The sequence below is a fragment of the Lynx canadensis genome, chromosome A2, assembly GCF_007474595.2.
Source record: "Lynx canadensis isolate LIC74 chromosome A2, mLynCan4.pri.v2, whole genome shotgun sequence".
NCBI lineage: Eukaryota > Metazoa > Chordata > Mammalia > Carnivora > Felidae > Lynx > Lynx canadensis.
Window position 1 is genome coordinate 153,705,420 of NC_044304.2, and position 25,824 is coordinate 153,731,243.

Below are 25,824 nucleotides of genomic sequence, written 5' to 3' on the forward strand. Positions count from 1 at the left end.
TTTCTTCCTTTTATTTTTCTGTCTTTTGTTCTCTACCCATCTATTTCAGTTTTTCCATCGTTTTTCCTTCCTCTTCCTTACAGTTATTTTTCTAGTGTTCCCCTGTGTATAGTGTACATCCACGTTTTCTTGAGTCTTTATCTTTAACTATTTTTTATTTAGTCTAGTTGTCTGCCTTTCTGTTTCTTTCTACCTGCAGCTTCTTATGAGAAATATTATGATTCAAAGAGAATGTGACATTGACTGCCCTTAAGTAAGGTTAAAATTGTAGACACATGCCTAAAGCAGTCTTTTACCTAACAGTGATGAGTGCAGGATAGGAGCTACCATGCATTGGTGGTGGCGCTGTGTCAAGGACCTCGGACTAACAGTGTGGGCCTTTTTAGGTGCATGGTAGAAACCAACCAGACAACATATTCCTCATCGAGGAAAATGTAAGTGTTTATTAAAATAAGAACATGAACGTGTAAACAGTTCTATCTGATATATAAGCTCAATGAAGTAGGCTTTGGACAGGAATTAAATATCGTATGTGTATTATAAATTAATTTTTATTATAAAAAATTTCAAACTAAGCAAAAGTAAATAGTATAAATGCCCAAAATGAACAGCCAAGTATTCATTCCAGCTTCAACAGTCTTCAAGATATTGCCATTATTTTTTCATCCATACTCCCCCTACAGCAAATCCCAGACTTCATGTCATTTCACTCCTACATACTTAATATATATTCTCTTTTAAAAAATCGGTTGTTTTTCTTGTATAATTACAATGCCATTGGTATATAATAGTCCATATTTTAGCTTGAACCCTTTTTTAGGTGCTTCATGGCTTATGGGTCTCCTAAGATATTTTGGTTATCCTTAAGATAATTACTCCACATTGAACTTGATGGAGAGTTAGAAGACAGATAAAACAACTCATACTTCCCATGAACGTTTGAGTACTGAAGGACCGTATGTTTTTGGGACTATTTCAGAAGAGTTTGCTGGAATATAGACTAGTATAGCTACTTATTTCTTGTATTTCAGATGATGTTCAAGAAGCTTATAACTTAATTAAGGATCTGGAACCTACTACTCCTCAGGTAATTGAAAATGTGTTACCATTTTACTAACCAACTTCTGTTGAAAGCAGAATTTCAGAAAGGTAGCAAGAAGGCATATTAGAGAAGATTCCTGCTTGTAGAATCTCAGGGAAGACCATATATATTGATCTAGGAATGTCCTGTGAGACTTTTGATATGAGAATGAATATTCTGGATTTTTTTATGTTTTTAAACTCCCTTATATGTGGTCATTTCCTCAAAAGGGTTGAGGTGTGAAAAAACCTAAATCTAGGATTACAATGGAACTAACAGCAAGGAATAGAAAGAAACTTATCTCACTAGTATAATTGTTTGTAATTTGTCTTTCCCCTACTAGATTGTTAGCTCTTTGCAGTCAGGGACCGTTGTCTCTTTGGATTTCCAACACTATGTACACAAGTATGTTGTAGACATTGTACTTATTGAATGAAAGACTGAAAATGTTTCTAGACCCTATGAAATCCAAGCAGGTATAGTTCTCAAGTGTATTAAGAGCTTCAGCATTGGGATGCCTGGGTGGCTTAGCTGGTTGAGCTTCCAACTCTTTATTTCAACTCAGGTTATGATCCCAAGGTCATCGTATTGAGTCCCACATTGGGCTCCATGCTGAGTGTGGAGCCTGCTTAGGATTCTCTCTCTCTCTTTGCCCCTCCACCCCACTCATGCTCGCTTGCTCTCTCTCTCTCTCTCAAATAAAAAAATAAAAGCTTTGGCATCTTTTGTGTTCTTTTTATGAGCCCTCTTAAAAATAGTACCTACATAAAAAATTGATAAAGCTGCTAAAAAAGGTGTCTATTAAAGAAAAGAGCCATGTCTGAAAGGGATGAAGGTGAGGTCTCAGGGCTCCAAAAGAGAGAATACCTTACAAATGGAAATTACAGGATACTTTTTTGTTTTTTGAGGAAAAAGATTATTATGAAAGCAAAGTTATTTTATTATTGGAAAGAGAAAATAATGTGTATGTTGTTGTTTTGAACAATGGCAAGGGCTAATAAGGTGATAAAAATTATTACATAAATATTTTATTGTTAATTTTTTCCATTGAGTTCAAATAAAACTTAAAGTTTCTACTGAGTTTTTCTGCTTAAGATTGAGAATTTACAAATATGGTGAATTCTATTATATGGACACTTTCCTGAAAACCAAATGAAAGTCTCCTAATTCTTTCATTCAAGCCAAGGATGGAAAAGAGAAAAGTGATTCTGGGTAACTTTTGATAATATATTGAGAGTATTAAGTTGAAATTAATTTGGAAGACATCTCATAGCTACACATTCTCTTAACAGTAATTAGTGTTATTCCATGTTGCCAGGAGTATATCCTCAAAGGAGTGGTCAATGCAGCTCTTGGCCAGGAAATGGGTTCGGTAAGTATGAAATCACTGGTAATGTACAGCCTGCAGTTACACTGTTGTGGAAAAGATCAAAGTGAACGTTCAAGTTCAGCCAGCAATAAGCTTACGATTAGGCTCATTTGCAGTTCCTTTCGTTCCTCCATATCCCCCAACCTAGATTCCATTGTAAAAAGAATTCTATGTTATTTAAAGACCAAAAAAAGAAATCTTTCACCCTAAGAATTGTTGCTTCATCTTTTAAAAGCCCCATTTTTAAGCAGTGTGTTTATACCTAATAACAACTGCAAATCATCGCACATCTTCATTCTTACTTTCAGTGAGTTGCATTAACCTTGCACACCTCTGAGCTGTAATCTTGGCATTTGTAAAATGGGGATAATTGTTTCTTTGGCAAAGACTTTTTATAAGCACTGCCCAAAATTAAGTACTTATTCATACGAATATGGCACATTACATTCTTTTTGGAACAAAATAGATATAAATAAATCTTTTTATCTCTGACTCCCTCTACAATAGTCACTGAATCAATGAATGAGTGTATTTAATACTCCTTGTTATAACTATGGCTCCTACCACAAGGTCTGATATATGATAAAGGAGCAATAAATATCTGTTCATTGTGTGAATGAATGACTAAATGAATGAGTTCATTTAATGAAGGTACTTTTAGGATACAATTTGGGAATTAGACTTTTTTCTCTTTTTCATCTGACCCTGGGTTGGTTTCAATTCAGTTTCAGGTTATGATTCTCTAGTTGCTTATGCTAATAAGAATTAGTTTGTTTGGGAGAGGATTTAAAAGAAGGGTATATATTAAATCCTGGCAAATATTTTAAAAGCATAACATATAATACAAATGAAATATTTTCAGCTTATATCAGCTCTCTCAGCTCTGCTTTGTTTTTCAGAGGGACCATATGAAAATCGCCCAGCAGTTCTTCCAGCTGGTGGGAGGGTCAGCGAGTGAGTGTGGTATGTCTGAAATCTGTACTCATTCACATGATTTGTAATTGTTGGAGTTGGTTCATATATTGACTGGTGAAGTTTGAGTCTCTGTCCGGAGATACGTCTGTCAGGCTTGAAAGAAAAGTATAAAGTAGGAAGTCCTGTGGGAGAGACACAGGAGGGAGTATTGGGTTAGCTCTTCTCAACATCTCAACTAAAGTGGGATGAGAGAATATATAAATAGAGGAGAATAAATGTAATCTTTAGTTCATAAGAGTTCTTAAAATTCGATTCTGTTTCTTTTTAATGTTTATTTTTCATTTATTTTGACTCAGAGAGGGAGAGTGTGAGCAGGGGAGGGGCAGAGATAGAGGGAGAGAGAATCCCAAGCAGGCTCCATGCTGTTAGCACAGAGCCTGATGCAGGGTTCAAACCCACAAACAGATCATTACCCGAGCTGAAGTCAAGAGTTGGACACTTAACCAACGAGCCACGCAGGCACCCTGATTCTGGTTTTGATTTGAAATGTTAACTTCTCTTGATTTTTCAAGGGCTTTCTAAGTATTCAACTTTTATCATGTCATAGGTATTTTTTCTGGCGGGTCATTTGCCTTTCAATTTTGCCTGTGGTATTTTTTCACATATAAAAATATTTAAATCTTATTCAATTAAGTTTACCTTTTTATGATGATATTATACATGGGTATGTAGGTTAGAAAATGCTTCCGTACCCCCACAGTTAGATAATATTCACTTATATTTCCCACTAGTAGTTTTGTTGCTTTATTTTCTTAATTTAAGTATTGATTTCATTGGTCAAGATTGAGTGTAAGATTTGAGGAAAGGGCTATCAAAAGGGCTGTGAGTTGGCCAGTGGGGGCTGGTACGGCTGTTTGCACCAGTTGTCTAAGGCCAGCATCTTTTCTGGTGGACAGTGTTCATAGTGAACTAGTTGTTAAATATTTTTATCACCCCTGAATATTCATTTTCTTTCAAATGTTTCACCATGACCATTTATTGAATAATATTTCCTTTCCTCATTTCATTCATTTATATAAGAAACTTTATTGAGGTGCTGGGGATGTAGCAGGAAATAAAACCAACAAGTCCTCCATCCTTGTGGAGCATACAGTCCAGTGGGACAGACAATACACACAATAAATAAGTAGATCACATGGTGTATCTGACCGTGATAAGTGCTGTGGGGGGGAAATTAAACAGAGCAAGAATGAATAGGAGTCCCAGTGTCAAGGGTGGGGGTCATACTAATTCTCTACTATCTCAAACAAGAATCTGATATCAGACAGAAAGTTGTTCAGGATCAGGACCAGCTGGTTCCACAGCAAATTATTTCTCCATTTGATCTGGAAGTGCTAGGTTGTCTTATAGACAAGTGATGGTGAAGACTGAGCCACATTAGTTGAGTGTGCACGTGTTGGAACGGGTGAGAGATTCAAAGACCTGGGAAAACATACGAGGAATACCGTAGCCTGCAGGGCGTGTGTTCATTCTGGAGTCTGTGAGTTAGGCCCAAGAGAGATCATTGGTCACCCTCAAGTACTGTGTGACCTCCATTATGCTGGGGTTTTGTCCACTGAACAGAATCTACAATCTCAGAGTCTAGAAAGAGGTCTTGGAATACATTCCTATCTCTGAATTATAAAGTGACTCAAATCTCAGCTAAAGAGAACTTGCAGTTTCGTGAATATACCTGGTTCCTTTTCCCATTCCATTTCAGATACAATACCCGGGAGGCAGTGCATGGCTTCCTGTTTCTTTCTGCTTAAGCAATTTGATGATGTCTTGATTTACCTCAACTCATTTAAGGTCAGTGTAGAATTTTCTAGATGAGTTTGTATACAAAATACTATATATAATGTGTCAGAGATAAGATACTCATAGAGATGGCCCTTTTACAATGGTGATGTTGGTGGTGTCAGCCCATGCCTTAAAATGATCTTTGAGTTTATCTGGTATAACTGATGTTTTTATATTTTGTATGTTAATACTCAATGTGACCTATTCTTGGGATGTTTTCCAGAGTTACTTCTACAATGATGACATCTTTAACTTTAATTATGCCCAAGCCAAAGCTGCAACAGGCAATACCAGCGAGGGTGAAGAGGTGGGTATCTGCTTTTGATGCATTTGAATGATTTCTGTTTATAAACACTGTCTGCTTTAACGTTTTGAGGAACCTCCATACTGTTTTCCAGAGTGAAACAAAACGGATAAACATAGGGGAAATAAAAAAAAAAAAGAGAAGCAAACCATAAAACAGACTCTTAACTATGGACCACAAACTGACGGTTGCTGGAGGGGAGGTAGGCAGGGATGGGCTAAATGCCTGATGGGTATTAAGGAGGGCACGTGGTAAGCACTGGGTGTTGGATGGAAGTGATGAATCACTAAATTCTACACCCAAAATCGCTATTACACAATATGGTAGGTATCTGGAATTTAAGTAAAACCTTGAAAATAAATGATAAAAATAAAAACATTGTTATCTTTTTGTCACTGAAACAATGTTCAAGGGCAAAGGATTATGAAAAGTTCTTTTGTTCTTAGGTTATATTAAAAAGTAAAATGTGAATAGACATAGATTTTGTAACTATGTACTGTTTCCCTTTTCTTGATAGCATTTATGAAAGCATAACATACAGTGAGAAAATTGTACAAATCAAATCAAAGTATACAGCTTGATGAATTTTTAAAGTGAACATATCCAGATAATCAGTACTCAGATCACGAAACAGTATTACCCTAGCCCCACAGAAATCCCTTCATCTACTTGTTTGAGTCCGTCTCTTTCCCTGGAGGCTAACCACTATTTTGACTTCTAACCCTGTAGATTAATTTGTCTGAATCATTCAAAGCAATTCAGTTGAATTATTCAATTCAGTTTTGTTATTATTTAGCAAATTGTTCCACTTATTATTATTCAAATTCGAATTCTTTCCTAACTTCCATTATGATGTCTTCTTTGTGAAATTTTTTTTTAATGTCTTTACTTATTTTTGAGAGAGAGAGAGAGAGAGAGAGAGAGAGAGAGACAGAGCATGAGTAGGGGAGGGGCAGAGAGAGAGGGAGACACAGGATCCGAAGCAGGCTCCAGGCTCTGAGCTGTCAACACAGAGCCCGATGCGGGGCTCAAACTCACAAACCATGAGATCATGCCCTGAGCCGAAGTCAGACGCTCAACCGACTGAGCCACCCAGGCGCCCCTTCTTTGTGAAATTTTATTTAAAATGTGTTTCAGGAGCGCCTGGGTGGCGCAGTCGGTTAAGCGTCCGACTTCAGCCAGGTCACGATCTCGCGGTCCGTGAGTTCGAGCCCCGCGTCAGGCTCTGGGCTGATGGCTCGGAGCCTGGAGCCTGTTTCCGATTCTGTGTCTCCCTCTCTCTCTGCCCCTCCCCCGTTCATGCTCTGTCTCTCTCTGTCCCAAAAATAAAAAAAATAAACGTTGAAAAAAAAATATTAAAAAAAAAAATAAATAAAAAAATAAAATGTGTTTCATTGGGAATGCAAGCTGGTGCAGCCACTCTGGAAAACAGTATGGAGGTTCCTCAAAAAATTAAAAATATAACTACCCTACGACCCAGCAATTGCACTACTAGGTATTTATCCAAGGGATACAGGTGTGCTGTTTTGAAGGGACACATGCACCCGCATGTTTATAGCAGCACTATCCACCATAGCCAAAGTATGGAAAGAGCCCAAATGTCCATCGATGGATGAATGGATAAAGAAGACGTGGTGTACACACACACACACACACACACACACACACACACACACACACACACAGTGGAGTATTACTCGGCAATCAAAAAGAATGAAATCTTGCCATTTGCAACTACGTGGATGGAACTGGAGGGTGTTATGCTAAGTGAAATTAGTCAGACAAAGACAAAAATCATATGACTTCACTCGTATGAGCACTTTAAGAGACAAAACAGATGAACATAAGGGAAGGGAAACAAAAATAATATAAAAACAGGGAGGGGGACAAAACAGAAGAGACTCATAAATATGGAGAACAAACTGAGGGTTACCGGAGGGGTTGTAGGAGGGGGGATGGGCTAAATGGGTAAAGGGCATTAAGGAATCTACTCCTGAAATCATTGTTGCACTATATCCTAACTAATTTGGATGTAAATTTTTAAAAAATGAAAAAAAAATGTGTTTCATGATTTTCAAATACGTGTATTATCTTTCCCAAGCTTTTTATTTTGATTTCTAACTTAATTGTATTGTGGCTATCCAATGTGGTCTGTAAGACACCAGCCCTTCACAATTTGTTGAGACTTGTTTTACTACCCAGTAATACAGTCAGGTGTTCTTAAACAAATGTGTATTATGCAGTTGTTAATTATTCTGTTCAAATCTTATATATCCTTACCAGCCTTTTGCCAGCTTGTGAGATCAATAACTGAGAGAAGTATGTCAACATCACCCTGTTTTGTCCTTTACTTAGCAGTCTGGATAGCATTTGATCATCTGTAAGGCTACAACTAAGTGTTAACCTAAGGCAAGCCCATATAGGTACTTTTATTGCGAAAATATCTTCATGTTTATTCCTTTTCTTTCCTCTTCTTACAGGTTTTCCTTTTAATCCAAAGTGAGAAGATGAAAAATGACTACATTTACCTCAGTTGGTTAGCTCGGTGCTGTGAGTCATCTTTTAAATGTTACAGAGGAATCCTCTTTTTCTTGTCTGTTGCATAATCTTCTGGATAGAAATTATAGTGAACATTTATTTATTTATTTATTTATTTATTTATTTTTAAGTTTCTTTTTTTTTTTCATTTTATTTATTTATTTTGAGAGAGAGAGAAAAAAAGAGCACAAGCAGGGGAGGGACAAAGAGAGAGGGGAGACTGAGAATCCCAGGCAGGCTCCAGGCTGTCAGTGCAGAGGCTGATGCAGGACTTGATCGTGAGATCATGACCATGAGATCATGACCTGAGCCAAAATCAAGAGTTGGACGCTCAACTGACTGAGCCACCCAGGTGCCCCTTGTTTTATTTTTTTATTTTAAAGAGAGAGCCGGGGAGAGGGGCAAATAGAGAGAGAGAGAGAGAGAGAGAGAGAGAGAATCCCAAGCTGGCTTCATGCCCAGCATAGAGCCTGACATGGAGCTCGATCCCACAACCCCAGGATCATGACCTGAGCTGAAATCAAGAGTCGGATGCTCAACCGACTCAGCCACCCAGGCACCCCTACAGTGAACATTTCTAATTTTGTTTTGTAGAATGAGTAAATACTGAAACTAAGCATCATTAATGCTACTCAGTTAGGGTGGCCATGTACACGTATTACGTACATTTACCCTGTAGTTGGTTCTACCATACAACATTGACCTCGCATGAATAGTCCTGAAAGGTGTCAAGTTCTTCCTTCAGCCCTGTTCAAGTTTCCAGAATCTCAGTTTACAGTATTCTGTGTTAAATAGGCTAATTTTACCTTTTCATTATGATGAAGGCCTGAAAAGTGGTAATGTGTCAGAAACATATTTTTTTAATCTGTTTTTAAAGTTTATTTATTTTGAGAGAGTGTACACGTGCATGAGCTGGGGAGGGGCAGAGAGAAAGGGAGAAAGAATCTAAAACGGGCTCCGTGCCTACAGCATGGGCTCAATCCCACAAACCATAATTTTTTAAAATACTCTGTAGGGGCGCCTGGGTGGCGCAGTCGGTTAAGCGTCCGACTTCAGCCAGGTCACGATCTCGCGGTCCGGGAGTTCGAGCCCCGCGTCGGGCTCTGGGCTGATGGCTCAGAGCCTGGAGCCTGTTTCCGATTCTGTGTCTCCCTCTCTCTCTGCCCCTCCCCCGTTCATGCTCTGTCTCTCTCTGTCCCAAAAATAAATAAACGTTGAAAAAAAAAATTAAAAAAAAAAAAATTAAAAAAAAAAATACTCTGTAGCCTACAACCTTTGTCTGTCTGTCATCCCCTATTCATTATGTTTCCTTGCTCCTTTTTTTTCACTCAGATTTAAAATGTTCACAGAGTTTTTGAAGTCACAGAAAGATTTCAGCAATCACATGTTCTCAGTGAGGCTGAAACTGTATGAGAAGGATTTAATGAATGATATGTGACTTTTTTTTTTTTTTAATTTTTTTTTTCCACGTTTATTTATTTTTGGGACAGAGAGAGACAGAGCATGAACGGGGGAGGGGCAGAGAGAGAGGGAGACACAGAATCGGAAACAGGCTCCAGGCTCTGAGCCATCAGCCCAGAGCCCGACGCGGGGCTCGAACTCACGGACCGTGAGATCGTGACCTGGCTGAAGTCGGACGCTTAACCGACTGCGCCACCCAGGCGCCCCTGATATGTGACTTTTAAGCAGATGAGCAAAGTGGGAACTACTGGAAATCAACCCAATCTAAAAAGACATAATTCTGTGAATCCTAACTTAAATATCTTACGTATGGTAGACTTCTGATGGAGAACCAGCTTAATGATGACCTTGCAAGCTTTCTACATAAGGGCTGTTTACCATTCCTTTGTCTGTTTGGAACATAGAAACAAATCCAAAGAATAGCAAGATGCAGAATTGTATTTCCTGCACATTTAAAAGGCAAAACTCTGGGGTGCCTGGGTGGCTCAGCCAGTTGAGTGTCCAACTCTTGATTTGGGCTCAGGTCATGATCTCAGGGTCATGGGATCAGCCCCATGTCAGGATCTGTGTTGAGCATGGAGTCTGCTTAGGATTTTTTTTCTCTCTTTCTCTCTTTCTCCCCTGCTTGCATGCTCTTTCTCTCTCTCTTTCTCTCTCTAACAAATAAATAAATGCCCCAACTTTTTTTTTTTTTTTTTTTGTAGATATAATGAATAAGAAACCAAGACTAGCCTGGGAACTGTATCTCAAGATGGAAACTTCTGGCGAGTCCTTTAGCCTCTTACAGCTCATTGCTAATGACTGTTACAAGGTGAGTCCAAGTGACACCTAAAGGGAAAACTGAAGGTCAGTCACACAGTGCTACACTGGCCAAATATTAGGGAAGGGTGTCCTAGAGATTAAATGGCCATGTCAGAAATGTCATCCCTGGGGCTCCTGGCTGGCTCAGTCAGAGGAGCATGCAACTCTTGATCTCGGGGTTGTGAGTTCAATAGTAGAGACAAAGGAACCAGAAAAGAGAATAAGAAGCAATCAGATTTCATAAAAGACTAGCTATGTGTGTGTGTGTCGGGAGGGAGGCCTTGTGGGTGGGTGGGTGGGGAGCTGAAAAGGCAGGGAGAAGCAGGGAGGACTTTGGGGCCCTATCCTATAGATTAGAAGTTTTTTAACAAATTAACCTCACATTCTGGAAGTTCCTATTGGGGAATATTTAGGTAACACTAGACTAGTGTTAAATTAATAACAGCTCATTTCAAAGTGAATCATTACAAAAATAAAGTGAGTCACTACCAATGAAAAAGGTTGTAAAACATAGGAAACTTGAAAATGTTTAACATGACTTAGTAGATGGCAATGACATTAAGCGAGTTAGGGGAACCAGAGGGAAAGAAAACATTCAGACGGGAATTTAGTTCAGTTGTAGATGTATTAAATCTGAAGTGTGTTTGGGGCTCCAGCTAGAGATATTACCTGTGGGAAATTATTATGGTGAGCCTGGAGCTCAGGTGTTCCTGTAAGAGGTCGGGATTAGAGATACAGTTGTAGAAGTTAACAGTAGTTGGTGGTGGTGGTGGTGGTGGCAGCAGCAGCAGTAGCAGGAGAGTGTGGGCGACAGTGAGGTTAACCAGCCAATGGGGTGAGGAACCACACGGACACCAGTGTTTAAGGCACAGAAATAGAAGAATCAGTGTAAGAGACAGAGGATGCTGATGGATATAAAGGAAAGAAAAGAACCAGGAAGTGGGGGGGAGGGCTTTTCATTCCCCTTTTTCTTGTTTCAGTTTTATCAAAAGCCTAGGGAGGAGCATGACAAATCTGCAACCTGTTGGAACTGCATGACACTTGAGAAAACAATAGTGGGTAGAGAAGAGAATGAGATTAGAAAGCCGACACAGTGAGCGTAGACCACAAAGAAATGGATGCTGAGGATAAGGGGGGAAACATGACGCTAACTTAAAAGGAAAACCATGGTTAAGGACGTGGGGCGGGGAGTATTTTTGCAGGTGGAGGGAGAGGTTGTTTTTGTTTGTTTGTTTGTTTTTTATTTTTTATTTTTTAACGTTTATTTATTTTTGAGACAGAGCATGAACGGGGGAGGGGCAGAGAGAGAGGGAGACACAGAATCAGAAGCAGGCTCTGAGCCATCAGCCAAGAGCCTGACACGGGGCACGAACCCACTGGAAGGGTTCAGAGGATTCAAAGTTACACTCATGGCTAAGATTTACTACAATATAGAAAAAGCAAGAAAAAGATACGTATAGGAGGAGACTGGAGAGGTTAAGCCCAGGCTTTTTTGTCCTCCCTCTGTGCTAATTGCACAATCATGTCTTTCTCCAGCTGCAAACTACAGAGACATGTATGAGATGTCCTTGTCCAGGAAAAATAGAAAGGGCAAATAGGGGAAAAAATGGCAGAATTAAGTCTTCTAACATGTCAATCACATTAAATGTAAACGGTCTAAATATACCAATTAAAAGAGAGATGTTGACAGAGTGGATAAGAAACCATGACCCAACTATGTACTTTTTACAAGAAACTCATTTCAAATATAGTGATATAGGTAGGTTGAAAGTAAAAGGACAGAAAAAATATATACCGTGAATTAAGCAATTTGTTTAACAAACACATGCTTACCATATGACTCAGCAATCACACTCCTGGGCATTTATCTCAGAAATGAAACCTGTATCCATACAAATACCTATTCCCAATGTCAATAGCAGCTTGATTTGTAATAACCAAAAACTGGAAATAATCCAAATGTCCTTCAGTAGTGAATGGTTAAACAAACCGGTTTGGCATGGACTACTGCTTATTAATAAACAGGAATGGTGATGACAGTCCTGACTGCCTTTCTTGATGTTTGACTGCTGACACCTTTTAAGCTTCACCCTTCCTTCTTCCCCTTGTGCCCCACATCTGGACAAAATGATAAGAAATGCTAGGTACTTCCTTCTCTGGTGCCACCAGGTGATTCAGACCACATGAGCCCCTGCTGGTGTTCAGGAACCCTCATCCCAGCCCCAACCACAATAAAAATCTCTTAAGAGATTTGCTCTCTTGCTCTCTCTTAAGAGGCCTGCCCTACTCCTCCCAGAGATCTCAATTATTTAAGTAAGAAATCTTTCCATGCTCTCTTGGTGTGTGTATGGCATCATCACTCTCAACATCCAAACCAAACTTTGGGTGGAGGTGCCTCCTGCTTTTTCAAGGTTATGTAATAGGAACCAACTAGTGATATACATAGTAACTTGGATTTTTTTTTTAATTGAAGTATAGTTGACACATAATGTTACATTAGTTTCAGGTGTACAACACAGTGATTCAACAACTCTACATGTTATACTGTGCTCACAAGTGTAGCTACTATCTATCACCATACAATGCTATTATGAACCATTGACTATATTCCCTGTACTGTGCCAAAATAACTTGGATTAATAAGGAATAAGAACGACATTATGCTGAGTGAAAAAAGCCAATCTCAAAAGAGGCCCATACTGCTTGATTTCATATACATAACATGCATGAAATGAAAAGTATAGAGATGTAGAACAAATTAGTGATTGCTGGGAGTTAAGGATGATCAACAGGGAAAAGAGTGTGTATGTCTGTAAAAGGGTAGGACAGATTTGTGATGATGGAATCGTTCTGTATCTTGATAGTTACGTGAATCTACAGATTTGATGAAATGACAGAACTATACACCCACATTGTAGCAATGTCAATTTCCTGGTTTTAGATACTGTGATACTGCACTATATTAAGCTGTAACTGGGGAATTTGGGTGAAAGGTACCTGGGACCGAAAAAAAAAAAAAAAAAAAAAACCCCGAAGTTTTAGAGTACCTGGCTGGCTCAATTGCTAGAGCATGTCTCTTTGATCTTGGGAGTGTGAGTTTGATTCCTATGTTGGGTGTAGAGATTACTTAAAATCTTTAAGAAAAGAAAAGAAAAAGGTATATGGGACCTCTTTGTACTATCTCCAAAACATCCTATAAATCTAGAATTATTTCAAAATAAGTAATTTTTAAAGATGAACCGACTAGAGCTATATCCAGCCATATAGATGCATCTTTACATAGGCAAGACACAGAAGAATATTTATGGTATTCATAAAGATAAAGTCTTGAAAGACAAAAGTTTCATTATATTGTCTAAAGGTATATACATAAGTATAAAAAAAAGTCAAAGAACTGATGACCATAAAAGTTGGCATAGCAGTTGCTTCTGGAGGGAAGGAGAGGGCTGTGGTCCGGCAGTGACACAGAGCTAAATGGCTGTCAATGTCTTGTTTCTTGACCTGAACAGGGATTACTCTTGTGTTCATGTTTTATGCATTAAATTGTACATTAATGTTTCAGGCACCATTCTATATCTGTGTTATTTCACCAAAAATAATTTTTTGAAGAGCACATAGGAAGAAGGACTAACCTTGAAAAGGAATGAGATCACTTCTTTCTGTGAAATGTACAGAAACAAGGGAAGGATGAATGCGAGTACGAGCATAATGTGAGCTGAAGGGAGGAAGGTTGTGTTTTCCCTGAAGGATAGACAAATGCTAAGACTGCAGTAGAGATCTTAAGGAAATTAGCAAAGGTTTAGAATAGCACTTTATGGGAGTGGGGAGGTAACTAAACCACACTGAGCAAGGAGGATTGCCCAGCAAGTTGAAGACTTCAACAAAATGGCAATGCTATATGTTTTTGGCTGCCAGTCAAGAAAACTCACCTAAGCACAGTTTAATAGTATTTGGCATGCTCTACATGGCAGAGGAAATGTGTAGTATATTTGGGAAAGAGTTCTGTCAAAATGAATTAAGTGTTTAGAAGATTTGATGTTTAGAGTAGTAGTCAGTATCCATCTCGGCATTTTAAGAATTTAGGAACAAGGTCAGGAAAAGTCATGTTCTCTTGGGTTGAACATGATCAAATTAATGTAAAATGAATGATAGTAGTCACCTACGGAATGTGTTGAGGAAACCTGACAGCGCGGAGCCTGCTTGGGATTCTCTCTCTCTCCCTCTCTCTCTGCCCCTCCCCCACTTTTGCTCTCTCTGTGTCTCTCAAAATAAATAAGTAAGCTTGAAAAAAAGAGTACAGTATAATTAGAAGAAATGACAGATGTGTTGATTACAGCATAACTTGACTATATGTAGGAAAAATGTTCTGTTGTTGAAAACTGGTATAAATTGAACCACGTACTCAAATTGTGATTTTCCTTCTTCAGTTTTAGTAAGGAATTGAAATTTATCTAATTTGCTAGCTGAAAATGTCATCACTAACCATTTTTTATATAGTTCTGTTTCACGCTGTCTTTACATTTCGTTTCATTCAGTGCAATCTTTAGATTACAAGTATTATCACAATACTTTCTTTTAATCAGATGGGCCAGTTCTACTATTCAGCCAAAGCTTTTGATGTCTTAGAGAGGCTGGATCCTAACCCTGAATATTGGGAAGGCAAGAGGGGAGCCTGTGTGGGCATTTTCCAGATGATTTTAGCTGGACGAGAACCCAAGTAAGTAATCCAAAAGAGACACTACCTCTATTCTTTTGGTGTTTGTAAGGGAAAAGAATTATTTTCTTGTATTACATCTTCTGAAAACCCAAAACGACAGTGATGTTTTATAATGATGAATAGAAGATTAAGATGTTTTGTATGTCTATCTGATGTTTTCTCTCCAGAAATTTTTTATGTTCCAAATCATTTTTATTGGGGACACTGAGTATACTATAGCTTTCAAATGTAAGAGTAAGATATATATTTGGCTCCAAATGAATTGTCATTTTCATTAAAAAAGTCTCTTTCTATCTCTTCTACTCTTTTCTTTGCCTATTAGCTTTTTCTTGTGCACTTACTTTGGGCTTCAAAGATTTAGGAATGGAGTGGGTACGGTTGATAATTTTTTTTTTGTCTCCCTATATTTCAGGAAATAACTGAGACAGTAGATTACATAAAATTAAGTAACATACAGCTCCATTTATAACAAAAATTAAAATACTTAAAACTAAATTCAATTTTCTAAAAATAACTTTGTGGAATGTATTTGTTACTGGTGTATAAATAGATGTGGTTATTTTATAAGTAAATAATGTATCAAAAATTACTTCCTTCCTTGTATCTCATTCCATTCCTAAATACTGGTTTAAAGAAATTTATTAGGATGGGGTGCCTGGGTGGCTCAGTCAATTAAGCATGGGACTCTTGATCTCAGCTCAGGTCATGATATCACGGTTCATGAGTTCAAAGCCCATGTGATTGAGATTCTGGCTCTTCCTCTCTCTGCCCCTCCCTCCTTTTCTGTCTCAAAATAAATAAATGAACTTAAAAAGAAAAAAGAATTTGATTAGGTGAAAGAAGATGCCTGAAATAAAAAACAGAAATAGAAAATATGAGTGAAACCTTAGGGAAGAGGATCCATGGGCAGAGTCACCTATACATTTGATAAGGTAACAGGGAACTTTTAGTATGCATTACATAAAACATGAGTTTTAATTTTAAATAAAATTAAATTACTTGAAACAGAAACACTGGGTATTTGCCAAATCTTGGCCCTGAATTTTCTTCTCTTCCATATTTATTAATATGTTAATTTTCTTTAAAAATTTTTGTTAAAGTTTATTTATTTATTTTGAGAGAGAGGAAGAGAGCACGAGGGGGAGGGGCAGAGAGAGAGGGAAAGAGAGGATCCCAAGCTGGCTCTGTGCTGTCAGTGCAGAGCCTGACATGGGGCTCAATCCCATGAACTGCGAGATGATGACCTGAGTCAAAAGCAAGAGTTGGACACTTAACCGACTGAGCCACTAAGGCGACCCTAATATATTAATTTTCTTGAAGAAATCATCCATTACTCTGGCTTTATAAAATTTTACAAATATGGTGGTGACACCCAGTTTAAGGCGATTACCACCTCAAACAAAAGAGAACTTGGGGGCACCTGGGTGGCTCAGTCAGTTAAGCTTCTAACTTCAGCTCACGTCACGATCTCCTGTCTCATGAGTTTGAGCCCTGCATTGCTGTCAGCTGTCAGCACAGAACCTGTTTCAGATCCTCTGTCTCCCTCTCTCTCTGCCCCTCCCCTGTTCATGCTCTCTCGCTGTCTCTCTCAAAAATAAATAAACATTGGGGCGCCTGGGTGGCTCAGTGGGTTAAGTGGCTTACTTCAGCTCAGGTCATGATCTCTCAGTCTGTGAATTCGAGCCCTGCGTCGGGCTCTGTGCTGACAGCTCAGAGCCTGGAGCCTGCTTCGGATTCTGTGTCTCCCTCTCTCTCTGCTCTTCCCCTGCTTGCGCTCTCTGTCTCTCTCTCAAGAATAAAACATTAACAAAATTAAATAAACAAACATGAAAAATAAAATCTTTGGGATGAGCACTGGTGTCATGTGTAAGAGATGAATCACTGAGTTCTACTCCTGAAGCCAAGACTACACTGTATTTTAACTAACTTGAATTAAAATAAATAAAATAAAGTCTTAAAAAAGAGAGAGAGAGAGGTCTTGGACTCAGAGAAGCAACTTGTTAGTATGGAGCTAGAATTTGAACCTAATTCTTTGAACCCAACCCTCTTTCTACTTGGTCATGCAGAATAGGCATAGAAATAGGAATACTTACATCATGTTAGGCCAGAAAGATTAATAGCCTGTGTATGGATAGTATAAGTAAACAGGAAAACTTGGGTTGGTGAGAAGGATTTCACAGAATTTCCATTTTAGTATTCTACCATAAAAATAGAAGGCTTGGGGTCGCCTGGGTGGCTCAGTCAGGTAAGCGTCTAGCTCTTGATTTTGGCTCAGGTCGTGATCTCATGGTTTGTGGGATCGAGCCCCATGTTGGGCTTCTGTGCTGACAGTGCAGAGCCTTCTTGGGATTCTCTCTCTCCTTTCTCTCTGCCCCTCCCCTGCTCACACACATTCTCTCTCTCTCTCTCTCTCTCATTCTCTCTCCCCCCAAAATGAATAAATAGACATTAAAAAAAAAAAATAGAAGGCTTGGAAGTCCATAACTGGTTTGTGAATACACAGTGAAATAGTCTGTTACCAAAAATGCCTTACTGGAAGGAGCGAAGAACAAGTATGAGTTGATTAGATCTGTTAATTTACATGCTTATTGAAACTCTTTGTCCCTTCAAATCTTTCCCCCAGAGAGACCCTTCGAGAAGTGCTCCATTTACTGAGAAGCACAGGGAACACCCAAGTGGAGTACATCATCCGGATCATGAAGAAATGGGCCAAAGAAAACAGAGTGCCTATCTAAAATAGCTCCAGAGTCCTGGGGAACTGGTCACCGCTTTGCTGTAAAATTGGAAACTGAGGAGAATTCCTCAAGTTTAATGTAAGATGCAGGGCTCTATTTTTTGACATTTCCTTCCTTGCTCTTTGAGCCTCAAGATCAGTGACTTGACTCGCTTAGACCTAGCCTCCTGGCTGAACTAAGCACCATAGTCCGTGCTCCGGCCCGTGTGTGATCCGACTAGCAATAAGACTTTGGATTTGTCTGGTGCCTTTCTTCCAAAAATACTCAGAGAACTCTTATGTAATAACTGACTTAAAGGAGAATGGCATAATTTTTTTTTAATGTTAGCACTCCATGGCATTTTCCCATCGCTCCAATAACAAATGCCTTTAATACCCAAGAGCCACCGTCATTCTGTCCTCTTCATTTTAGTCATCTGTACATCATCCCATGTCACTGGGGCATTCCATAAAGAATTTTGTAATGCATTTCTGAGTCTTAGGAGAGCAGAGGTTAGAAATAGCAACATGATTCTAAGAGTGGCCGTAAGATCCTTTATCAAACTGTCCAGTCATTAATAGATAATGGACTTCGGGGATTACTCTTTCAGTAGTTTTGATGATAAATAACATGTTATTTATCATCAAAGAAACAGGAGTATTACAGCTGTTTAAAAGGTGCATACTATGAAAAAAATCTGTATGGTACATTTAAAGGTATTCAGGAAATAGTATGCAAATCTCATTAGTCACTGCTCCATTATATTTTAGGGAACAAAACAGGTTAAGGATCTTTTTCATATGTTTTGCTGAATAGACATCAGTTTTGAATGTAGGGCTACAAAGGCTATATGTATGCAGTGGGGCCATTTATTAATATGATGATAATAAACATGGGTTGTGCAGAGCCCTTTGAGGGACTTCCTAATAGCTGGACTCTGTCCTAAATCCTATTCCAGCCCCAGGTTTCTGAGCTCTTGCTACGTAAACCTATCACTGAGCACTTTTAGACTCACAACTGATTTTCAGAAAATAGACATACATGTTTTGATATAGCAGATTACCTTTGTTTCCACGCCATGTATTTTGTTTCTGTTAGCTTAAGGTACCCAGCGTTACAGGTGTAGAAAGTGCAGAGCCACCCTCCCCGCATGAGAACTGAAAGAGCGTCCTAACTCCTTGAAGCACTGCAGACAGCTTAGAGAAGTCCCATAGGCACTGCGCCCGTTGTCCCCCGCACCCCCAGCACGGCGGTGGCTGAGGGAGTCCTGGAAAATGGAGCCAGGAACGTGGCAGGAGAAGACCAGCGACTGCAGGTAGCCTTTGCCATCTGGACACTTGCAAGGGGTTCTTTCAGTTCCTGTCTTTGATCTTAGACCCAGGTCTAATCAGTGCGGAGCACAAGTCAAACTAAAGTGGCCCGAATACCTGCATTTTAGAAAACAAAATTTTATCGTTTTTCATATGCCAAAGCTTCTGTGTTCTCATGTTGTCGTTCGTCCTTTTTCAGTAGTTGGTTCTCAGCATCTAAGGTGGATCAGATCTGGGCAGAACCCAATATGATTCTTAGAATTACCTTGTGATTCTTACTTAAGCTCACTTGAAATATGAGGAAACATAATAGTGGGAAAAGATGGAACTCCTCAATGGCTTTTGGCAATGGAATTTGTCTTCCGGTTAATTTCCATTATCATCAGATCTCCTGTACTCGGTAAGCTTTTCCACTGGTGGTGATTTACTTCTAAATGAGCTTTTGTTGAATTTAACGCTCTAGCTTGTCCCTGTCATTTTCCTGTTTTGGGGGGAAAGCTGATACTCCAAAAATAGCAATTCCTGGAATTTTAAACTAGTTTTTTAAAAAAGTTTTTAATCTATAGAATTGAGCCAAAAAAGCATAAAGGCCAGTTTTAGAGAGATATCATCCAATTGTTATTAAGGATCCTTCTGGAATGTCTTGGCGGGGTCTCAAGATTGCAGAGTCCTATTGCGTGGCTGCTTTTCTTACATGTGATTGATGATACAGGAGAGAAGAAGGTACAGGCTTAGGAATGTGGTGTCATGTGTACAGTTCAGAGCGTCGATGCACTATTTATAGTCGGTAGCAAATATTACTTGCAAATGGAAAAAGTTTTTAACTATTTTTGTACTTCAAAAGAATGATGATATTCTACTGTAATATATTCAAATTAAAGTTTGTTATTTGGTCTTACTATGGTGGTCTGTTGAGTGTAGCAAATGCAGGTCCTGGGTATGTCCTGTGCCTTCCCTCCTTTCCTGACCCCAGAGCGGAGGGAAAAACAAAGTTTGGGGCGTCACAGTTAACTCTTTACGAGAAAGGAAGGTACATATTTTTAAGAATCCCTGTCCACCAAGGCTGTGGCTCGTGCTTAGTCATTTTAGGTTTGGCTCTGCTGAATCACAGCTCATGGCAGAAGTGTTACAGCCAGTGCACAGGACGACACTTCACACTCAGAAAGCTCTCAAGTACTTGTTTACTGAGAATTAAACATATCGTAGCTGGTAGAGCAAAGGACCTGTGAGAACTGACCTCATAGAATTCTGGTTCCCATCTAATTATTGTTTTATTGTGTGCCGAGCATATACTCGGGGCTGGGGATGCAAGGATAAACAGTGTGGAGTCCTGACCCTTACGGAACCCAGGCTAACAGAAGTATGCAGCACCGAACACAATAGCGTGTGATTTTTGGTGTCAGTAGGAGCAAAGTATGAGAGGAAATGAGGCAATGGGAACGCTTGTATCCCTTGCACATGGACACCTCCTGCCTCACTTGGGAGAAGCAGTGGGGATGGGTCCTGAAACCCAGCAGCCAGCACGGTGCTCAGGCTTCCCGTGTGTGCAGACGTGCAGCGTACGTCCCAGGACGTGGAAGCCGGGGGACGGCTCTCCCTTAAGGCCTGGCACACTCAGAAAGTCGAGAGCGAGTGGGCAGTGCTCTCTCTCAGTAGTTACGCCTGCTTCCTAGTGATAAAACTGAATTCGCGGTTTATTAGTTCCTATACCTAGGACTCTCCCCATTTGACTCGGATAAATAGTCGTGTCTCTCCTTCATCCTATAAAATACTTCTGAGGTCGGTAGGTTTTTGATGGTAATGTTCAAAACGGTACTCTGCCTGTTTAGAGACGCTGTCAGAGAATCCGTGCCTGTCACCTACCTTCACTCTGGACACGTGAAGAACATGGGGCAGGACAACGAAACACTAGATGAACACAAGCAGCCTCTGGGTGCGTATGGAGTGTGTGCTACACGGTCAAATTTGTGCTTTTTGTTGCATCAGACACCCTTTAAATTTTTTTTTTTCAACATTTATTTATTTTTGGGACAGAGAGAGACAGAGCATGAACGGGGGAGGGGCAGAGAGAGAGGGAGACACAGAATCGGAAACAGGCTCCAGGCTCTGAGCCATCAGCCCAGAGCCCGACGCGGGGCTCGAACTCACGGACCACGAGATCATGACCTGGCTGAAGTCGGACGCTTAACCGACTGCGCCACCCAGGCGCCCCGCATCAGACACCCTTTAAATGCAATCTAGATGCCACGTTCAACTAGGGACCGTGTCGGCGGTTGGGGGAAAGGGAAGGAAGGCAGCGGCCGCGGCAGGCCCACCGCTCAGGCCGCGCCTCTCAGGGCAACACACTGTACGGAGCTCGGATCTAGGGCATGAACTCGGTGACCCTACTGCATGAACTGTGCATACATTTTATGCATCCTCGTTTTCGTACATTTATTCGTGAATTCGTGTATTTATTTGGTCACTTCCTTACCCCACTGTGTCCCAGAAAAGATTGGGATAAGTTACCAAAATGCATGTGACAAAATACAAATAGAAGGCAAGTAAGAGTAAAAGAAGCCCAGAGTAAAGGTTCGAACACAAAAGTACCTACCAGAGTTACTAAAGATGGGCCAGAAGTTCACCTTCAAACTTCCTACCAACCGAAGCAAAGGGTGAAATATAATCAGATACAAAATTCACGGTTCATCTGTGTGAATGAACTCCCTAATGGGAAGAAAAAACTGGGTTCTCGGTGATTTCTGATCGTTCATGGGGTCCTGAATTAGGTTTTCTGTACTATAACTTAACACGTTAACTCTCTGCTTAATGAAATTTCAAGGGAATCTTATTGCTTTCCTACACATGTACGAGTCAGTCCTATTATGTACAATTAAATAATTACACTTGCCCTTCTATTTTTAATTTCCTCTATAAACATAATTATACTCTCCTTTGCCGGTTTTTGACCGAGGAGTAGTTATTAATATGGTGGAGCTGAGACATGTTATTCAGGTTTTTAAAATTACAAGTGGGAGTGCCTTGACTGGCTCAGTCAGTAGAGTATGCGACTCTTCATCTCGTGGTTGTGAGTTGAAGCACCATGTTGGGCATGGAGGCTACTTAAAATTTAAAAGAATAATAATAAAATAAAATTACAAGTGTATGTTGGGATGAAATGTGGGTAACAGTGACCTAAAGAATAATTACAAGGTACTGTAAAAACAGTGAAATGATAGGAGGAGATTCGACAGGGAAACACTGTGGAGTAGGTTAAATAGAAAAGGCTCCATGGTGCAAGTGAATCTTAAGCTGAAACTTGTATAAAAATGAAGTAGAGAATAAGTAAACAATTGTGTCAGATGAAGCATAAAAGGAGACGTGAGAAATACTTACAGACGGTTAGTCTCAACTTTGTTTCAGTTTGTCTATTTTCATATAATTTGTTCTATGAAAAACAGTACAGCCTTATTTGTAAACTTGTAGTTTCACACTATGAAACTCCTAGGTACCTGTCCAGGAGATGCTCCCATACATGTGTAACAGGAGATATGCTCAAGAATGATCCTCACACACTGTCCCCAGGAAAAACCTGGAAACAGCCCAATAATACCCTCCGAGCAGAGAACAGGTAAACTGAAGTGGCTTGTTACAAAGGAAAGACAACTCAAATATCAATACACAATTAAAAGGGAGGCAGGAGAAAGATGAACAAGGAGGGCAGGATGGTGGTTACCAGGGGTGGGGAGACAGGGGCTGGGGAGAGAAGATACCACACACACAGTGTATTTTTGTCCTGGCTCTAGTCTTCGTGTTAGATGGCGAGCCACAGGAGTTTATGACTTATAAAAACAAATTATAAATATACTATTAAAGACAAATTATAAATAGTTCAATAAAAGAGGAACAACAATGAGCATATGTCTTGAACTAAAAATATGACCAACCTGATCCTGAGTACCTGAGGTAAAACAAAACATTCGTTAACTAGAAGGAAATACTCCTAAATGTAAACAATGATTATTTTCAAATGATGGAAATTAGATAACTGTACTTCATGTTCTTACTGTCTTTCTATATTTTCTAATTCTTTTCTACAAGGAGCGCATGTTACTTGTATTATCAGAAAAAGGCCATGAGGTGCCTGGGTGGCTAAGTCAGTTAAGCGTCCGACTTCAGCTCAGATCATGATCTCATGGCTCGTGAGTTCAGTGAGTTCAAGCCCCCCGTCGGGCTCTGAGCTGACAGCTTGGATTCTGTGTCTCCCTCGCTCTCTGCCCCTCCCCCACTGACTCTCTGTCTCTCTCTTCCTCAAGAATAAATAAACATTAAAAAAAATTTTTTTAAGAAAAAGGCCAGTAGAATAATAAAAATTTTAAACTAAAGAAGAAAAAAATGAAGAGACCTTCAGTTTATACCTAACAAAATTAATAATTCCTACAAAATTAATAATACCTTTGTATCATCTAATACCCAGTCCTTATTCAAATTCCCCATTGTCCCCACAGTAGTTTTCTAGAATTAGGATCAAAACTAAATCCAGCATCGCAGGCAGCTGTTAAAACCCTTACGTGTAGGGGCGCCTGGGTGGCTCAGTCGGTTGGGCGTCCAACTTTGGCTCAGGTCGTGATCTCGCGGTCTGTGGGTTCGAGCCCCGCGTCGGGCTCTGTGCTGACAGCCTGGAGCCTGTTTCAGATTCTGTGTCTCCCTCTCTCTGACCCTCCCCCGTTCATGCTCTGTCTCTCTCTGTCTCAAAAATAAATAAACGTTAAAAAAAAATTAAAAAACAAAACAAAACAAAACAAAAAACCCTTACATGTATTTGTTTAAAAGACATCCCCTCCCCAATTTTCCCCAAGCCATCGATTCAGGAGAACATTGGGTTATTTGTGTGCTGGAACATCCTACATTCTGAATTTGGTTGATTTCCTCCTCCTAGGATTATTGAACTTGTTCCCATATCACTCAAAGTGCCTTTAAACGGATAGATCTAACAACTGAGTAGATTCGAGCTGGATTATTTTACGCTGCTTAGGTGGCAGGTGCTATTGTGTACTTCCTACTGTGTCATGCCAGAAGATCCATAGTGTCTGGTTCTCCCACTTTCCAAGAATCCATTCTTCTCACTAGTAGACCTCTATCACCAAAAAAAAAAAAAAAAAATGGAGTCAGTTACCATTATTATATTTTTAATTTTATCAATAAGAAATTTCAGGAAATTTGTTTTCCCTCTTATCACATAAGTAGCTATATAATATTCTCAATTTGGCCTCTTGGTCTGCAAAGCCTAAAATATGTATTATCTGGCACTTTATATTTTTTGAAAGTTTTTTTAAATTAATGTTTATTTTTGAGAGAGAGAGAGACAGAGTGCGAGCAGGGGAGGAGCAGAGAGAGAGGGAGGGAGAGACAGAATCCCAAGCAGGCTCCATGCTGTCAGCGCAGAGCCCGGCGTGGGGCCCCGTCTCACTGACCCTGAGATCATGACCTGAACCGAAATCGAGTCCGCCTTTTAACCGACTCAGCCACCCAGATGTCCTGACACGTACTTGGTTGAAGCCGAGGAAATTCTGCTGTGGTGAAATACCGTTTTAAATTTTCTAATTTTTTTGGCCTTTGCTCTCCTGTGAGTTGCGATTGCCGCAGTGACTGGGTAATCTGCTAATATGACTTGTATTCTCTCGCCAGTGCTATCATGTCATTACATAAAAAGCATAATGTTCTGCCACCTGATCTGACACAAAATAATTCACACTCCACTGTGCCTTAAAGGCTGAGGACCCATTATTGGAGTTTCTGTAGTTACCAAGTGTGTGGATCTACTAAAGAAGGGAAAATGACCACTAGGTGGGTCTGTGGACCAGTGGACCCAAAGTAAGATAGACTTTGGCCAGGACTATATTCATTGGCTGGGGCAGGCACTCCAGCAGCGGGGTCGTGATACATTCTATGACCCTGTGTCTCACAGTCCTCAGAAGAGCTGGGTATTCCTTAGTGTCCTGTCATCTGAGAAAAAGGCCGTAGGTCCCTTTTGGGAAAGGACTGAGGAAATCATGAAATACAAATATATGAACTCATACAGTTCTATGAGTTTTGGCAAATATATACAGTCACGTAACAAGCACCAGAGAGATAGATTGATGGGTTTTTTTTTGTACAATACAAACTATTTTTCATAGAGAATCCCAGGTTTAAGTTTATGCTCACTCTCTTTGGTCACGACCACTATTCAGAGGCTGGGATTTGACCCGGGCATTTGTCCAGGGTGGCAGAGAAACGAAAAAGGAAAATTATAGTGACATCGATGACAACAAAAAGAACGAAAGCATCTCGTGTGGGGGAAGGTGGACACAAGTTGCAAACAATCCATCAAAAATACGATCGATAAATGGCGTTGGACTTCTCAACAGCAACTCTGGAAGCTATAAAACAATGCTGCAATGCCTTAAGAATTCTGAGGAAAAGTTATTTCCGCCTAGAAATTGTTATTCAAATATGTAATAGAACAGATATCTTTTCAGACATGTATATAACATAAAATTTTCTCCTGAATTATGTGCTAGACCAAGAATATGGGAACAAACTAAGGAAAAAGATGACATACCATCTGAGAAGTGGGGGCTCCAAGTTAAGAGTGGGTGAGGGGAAGGCCCAGGATAATGATGGGGGACATACTTCAAGACAGCTGTGCACAGTCCCAGAGATCAACCAGTCCAGACTGGAGCGGGTCAGAGGCTCCAAGAGAGACTCATTCAAGATTAAATAGGATACCTCATTTATTAACCTATGAGAAGAG

General features: G+C 39.8%; 1 protein-coding gene across 2 annotated transcripts in view; it reads left to right on the forward strand.

Annotated features, from left to right (window-relative positions):
- The window catches only part of TTC26 (tetratricopeptide repeat domain 26), a 49,472-nt gene extending 29,524 nt beyond the window's left edge, over window positions 1-19,948 (forward strand). Inside the window, exons 10-18 of one of the 2 annotated variants that reach the window (XM_030308535.1) lie at window positions 1,032-1,087; window positions 2,400-2,453; window positions 3,350-3,413; window positions 5,125-5,213; window positions 5,428-5,511; window positions 7,989-8,058; window positions 10,212-10,318; window positions 14,892-15,025; window positions 17,649-19,948. In XM_030308535.1, the coding sequence (XP_030164395.1) occupies window positions 1,032-1,087; window positions 2,400-2,453; window positions 3,350-3,413; window positions 5,125-5,213; window positions 5,428-5,511; window positions 7,989-8,058; window positions 10,212-10,318; window positions 14,892-15,025; window positions 17,649-17,760 (770 nt within the window). In that variant the 3' untranslated portion in view covers window positions 17,761-19,948. The other variant, XM_032592462.1, reaches the window with a different exon arrangement.
- Window positions 19,949-25,824: the final 5,876 nt, after the last annotated feature.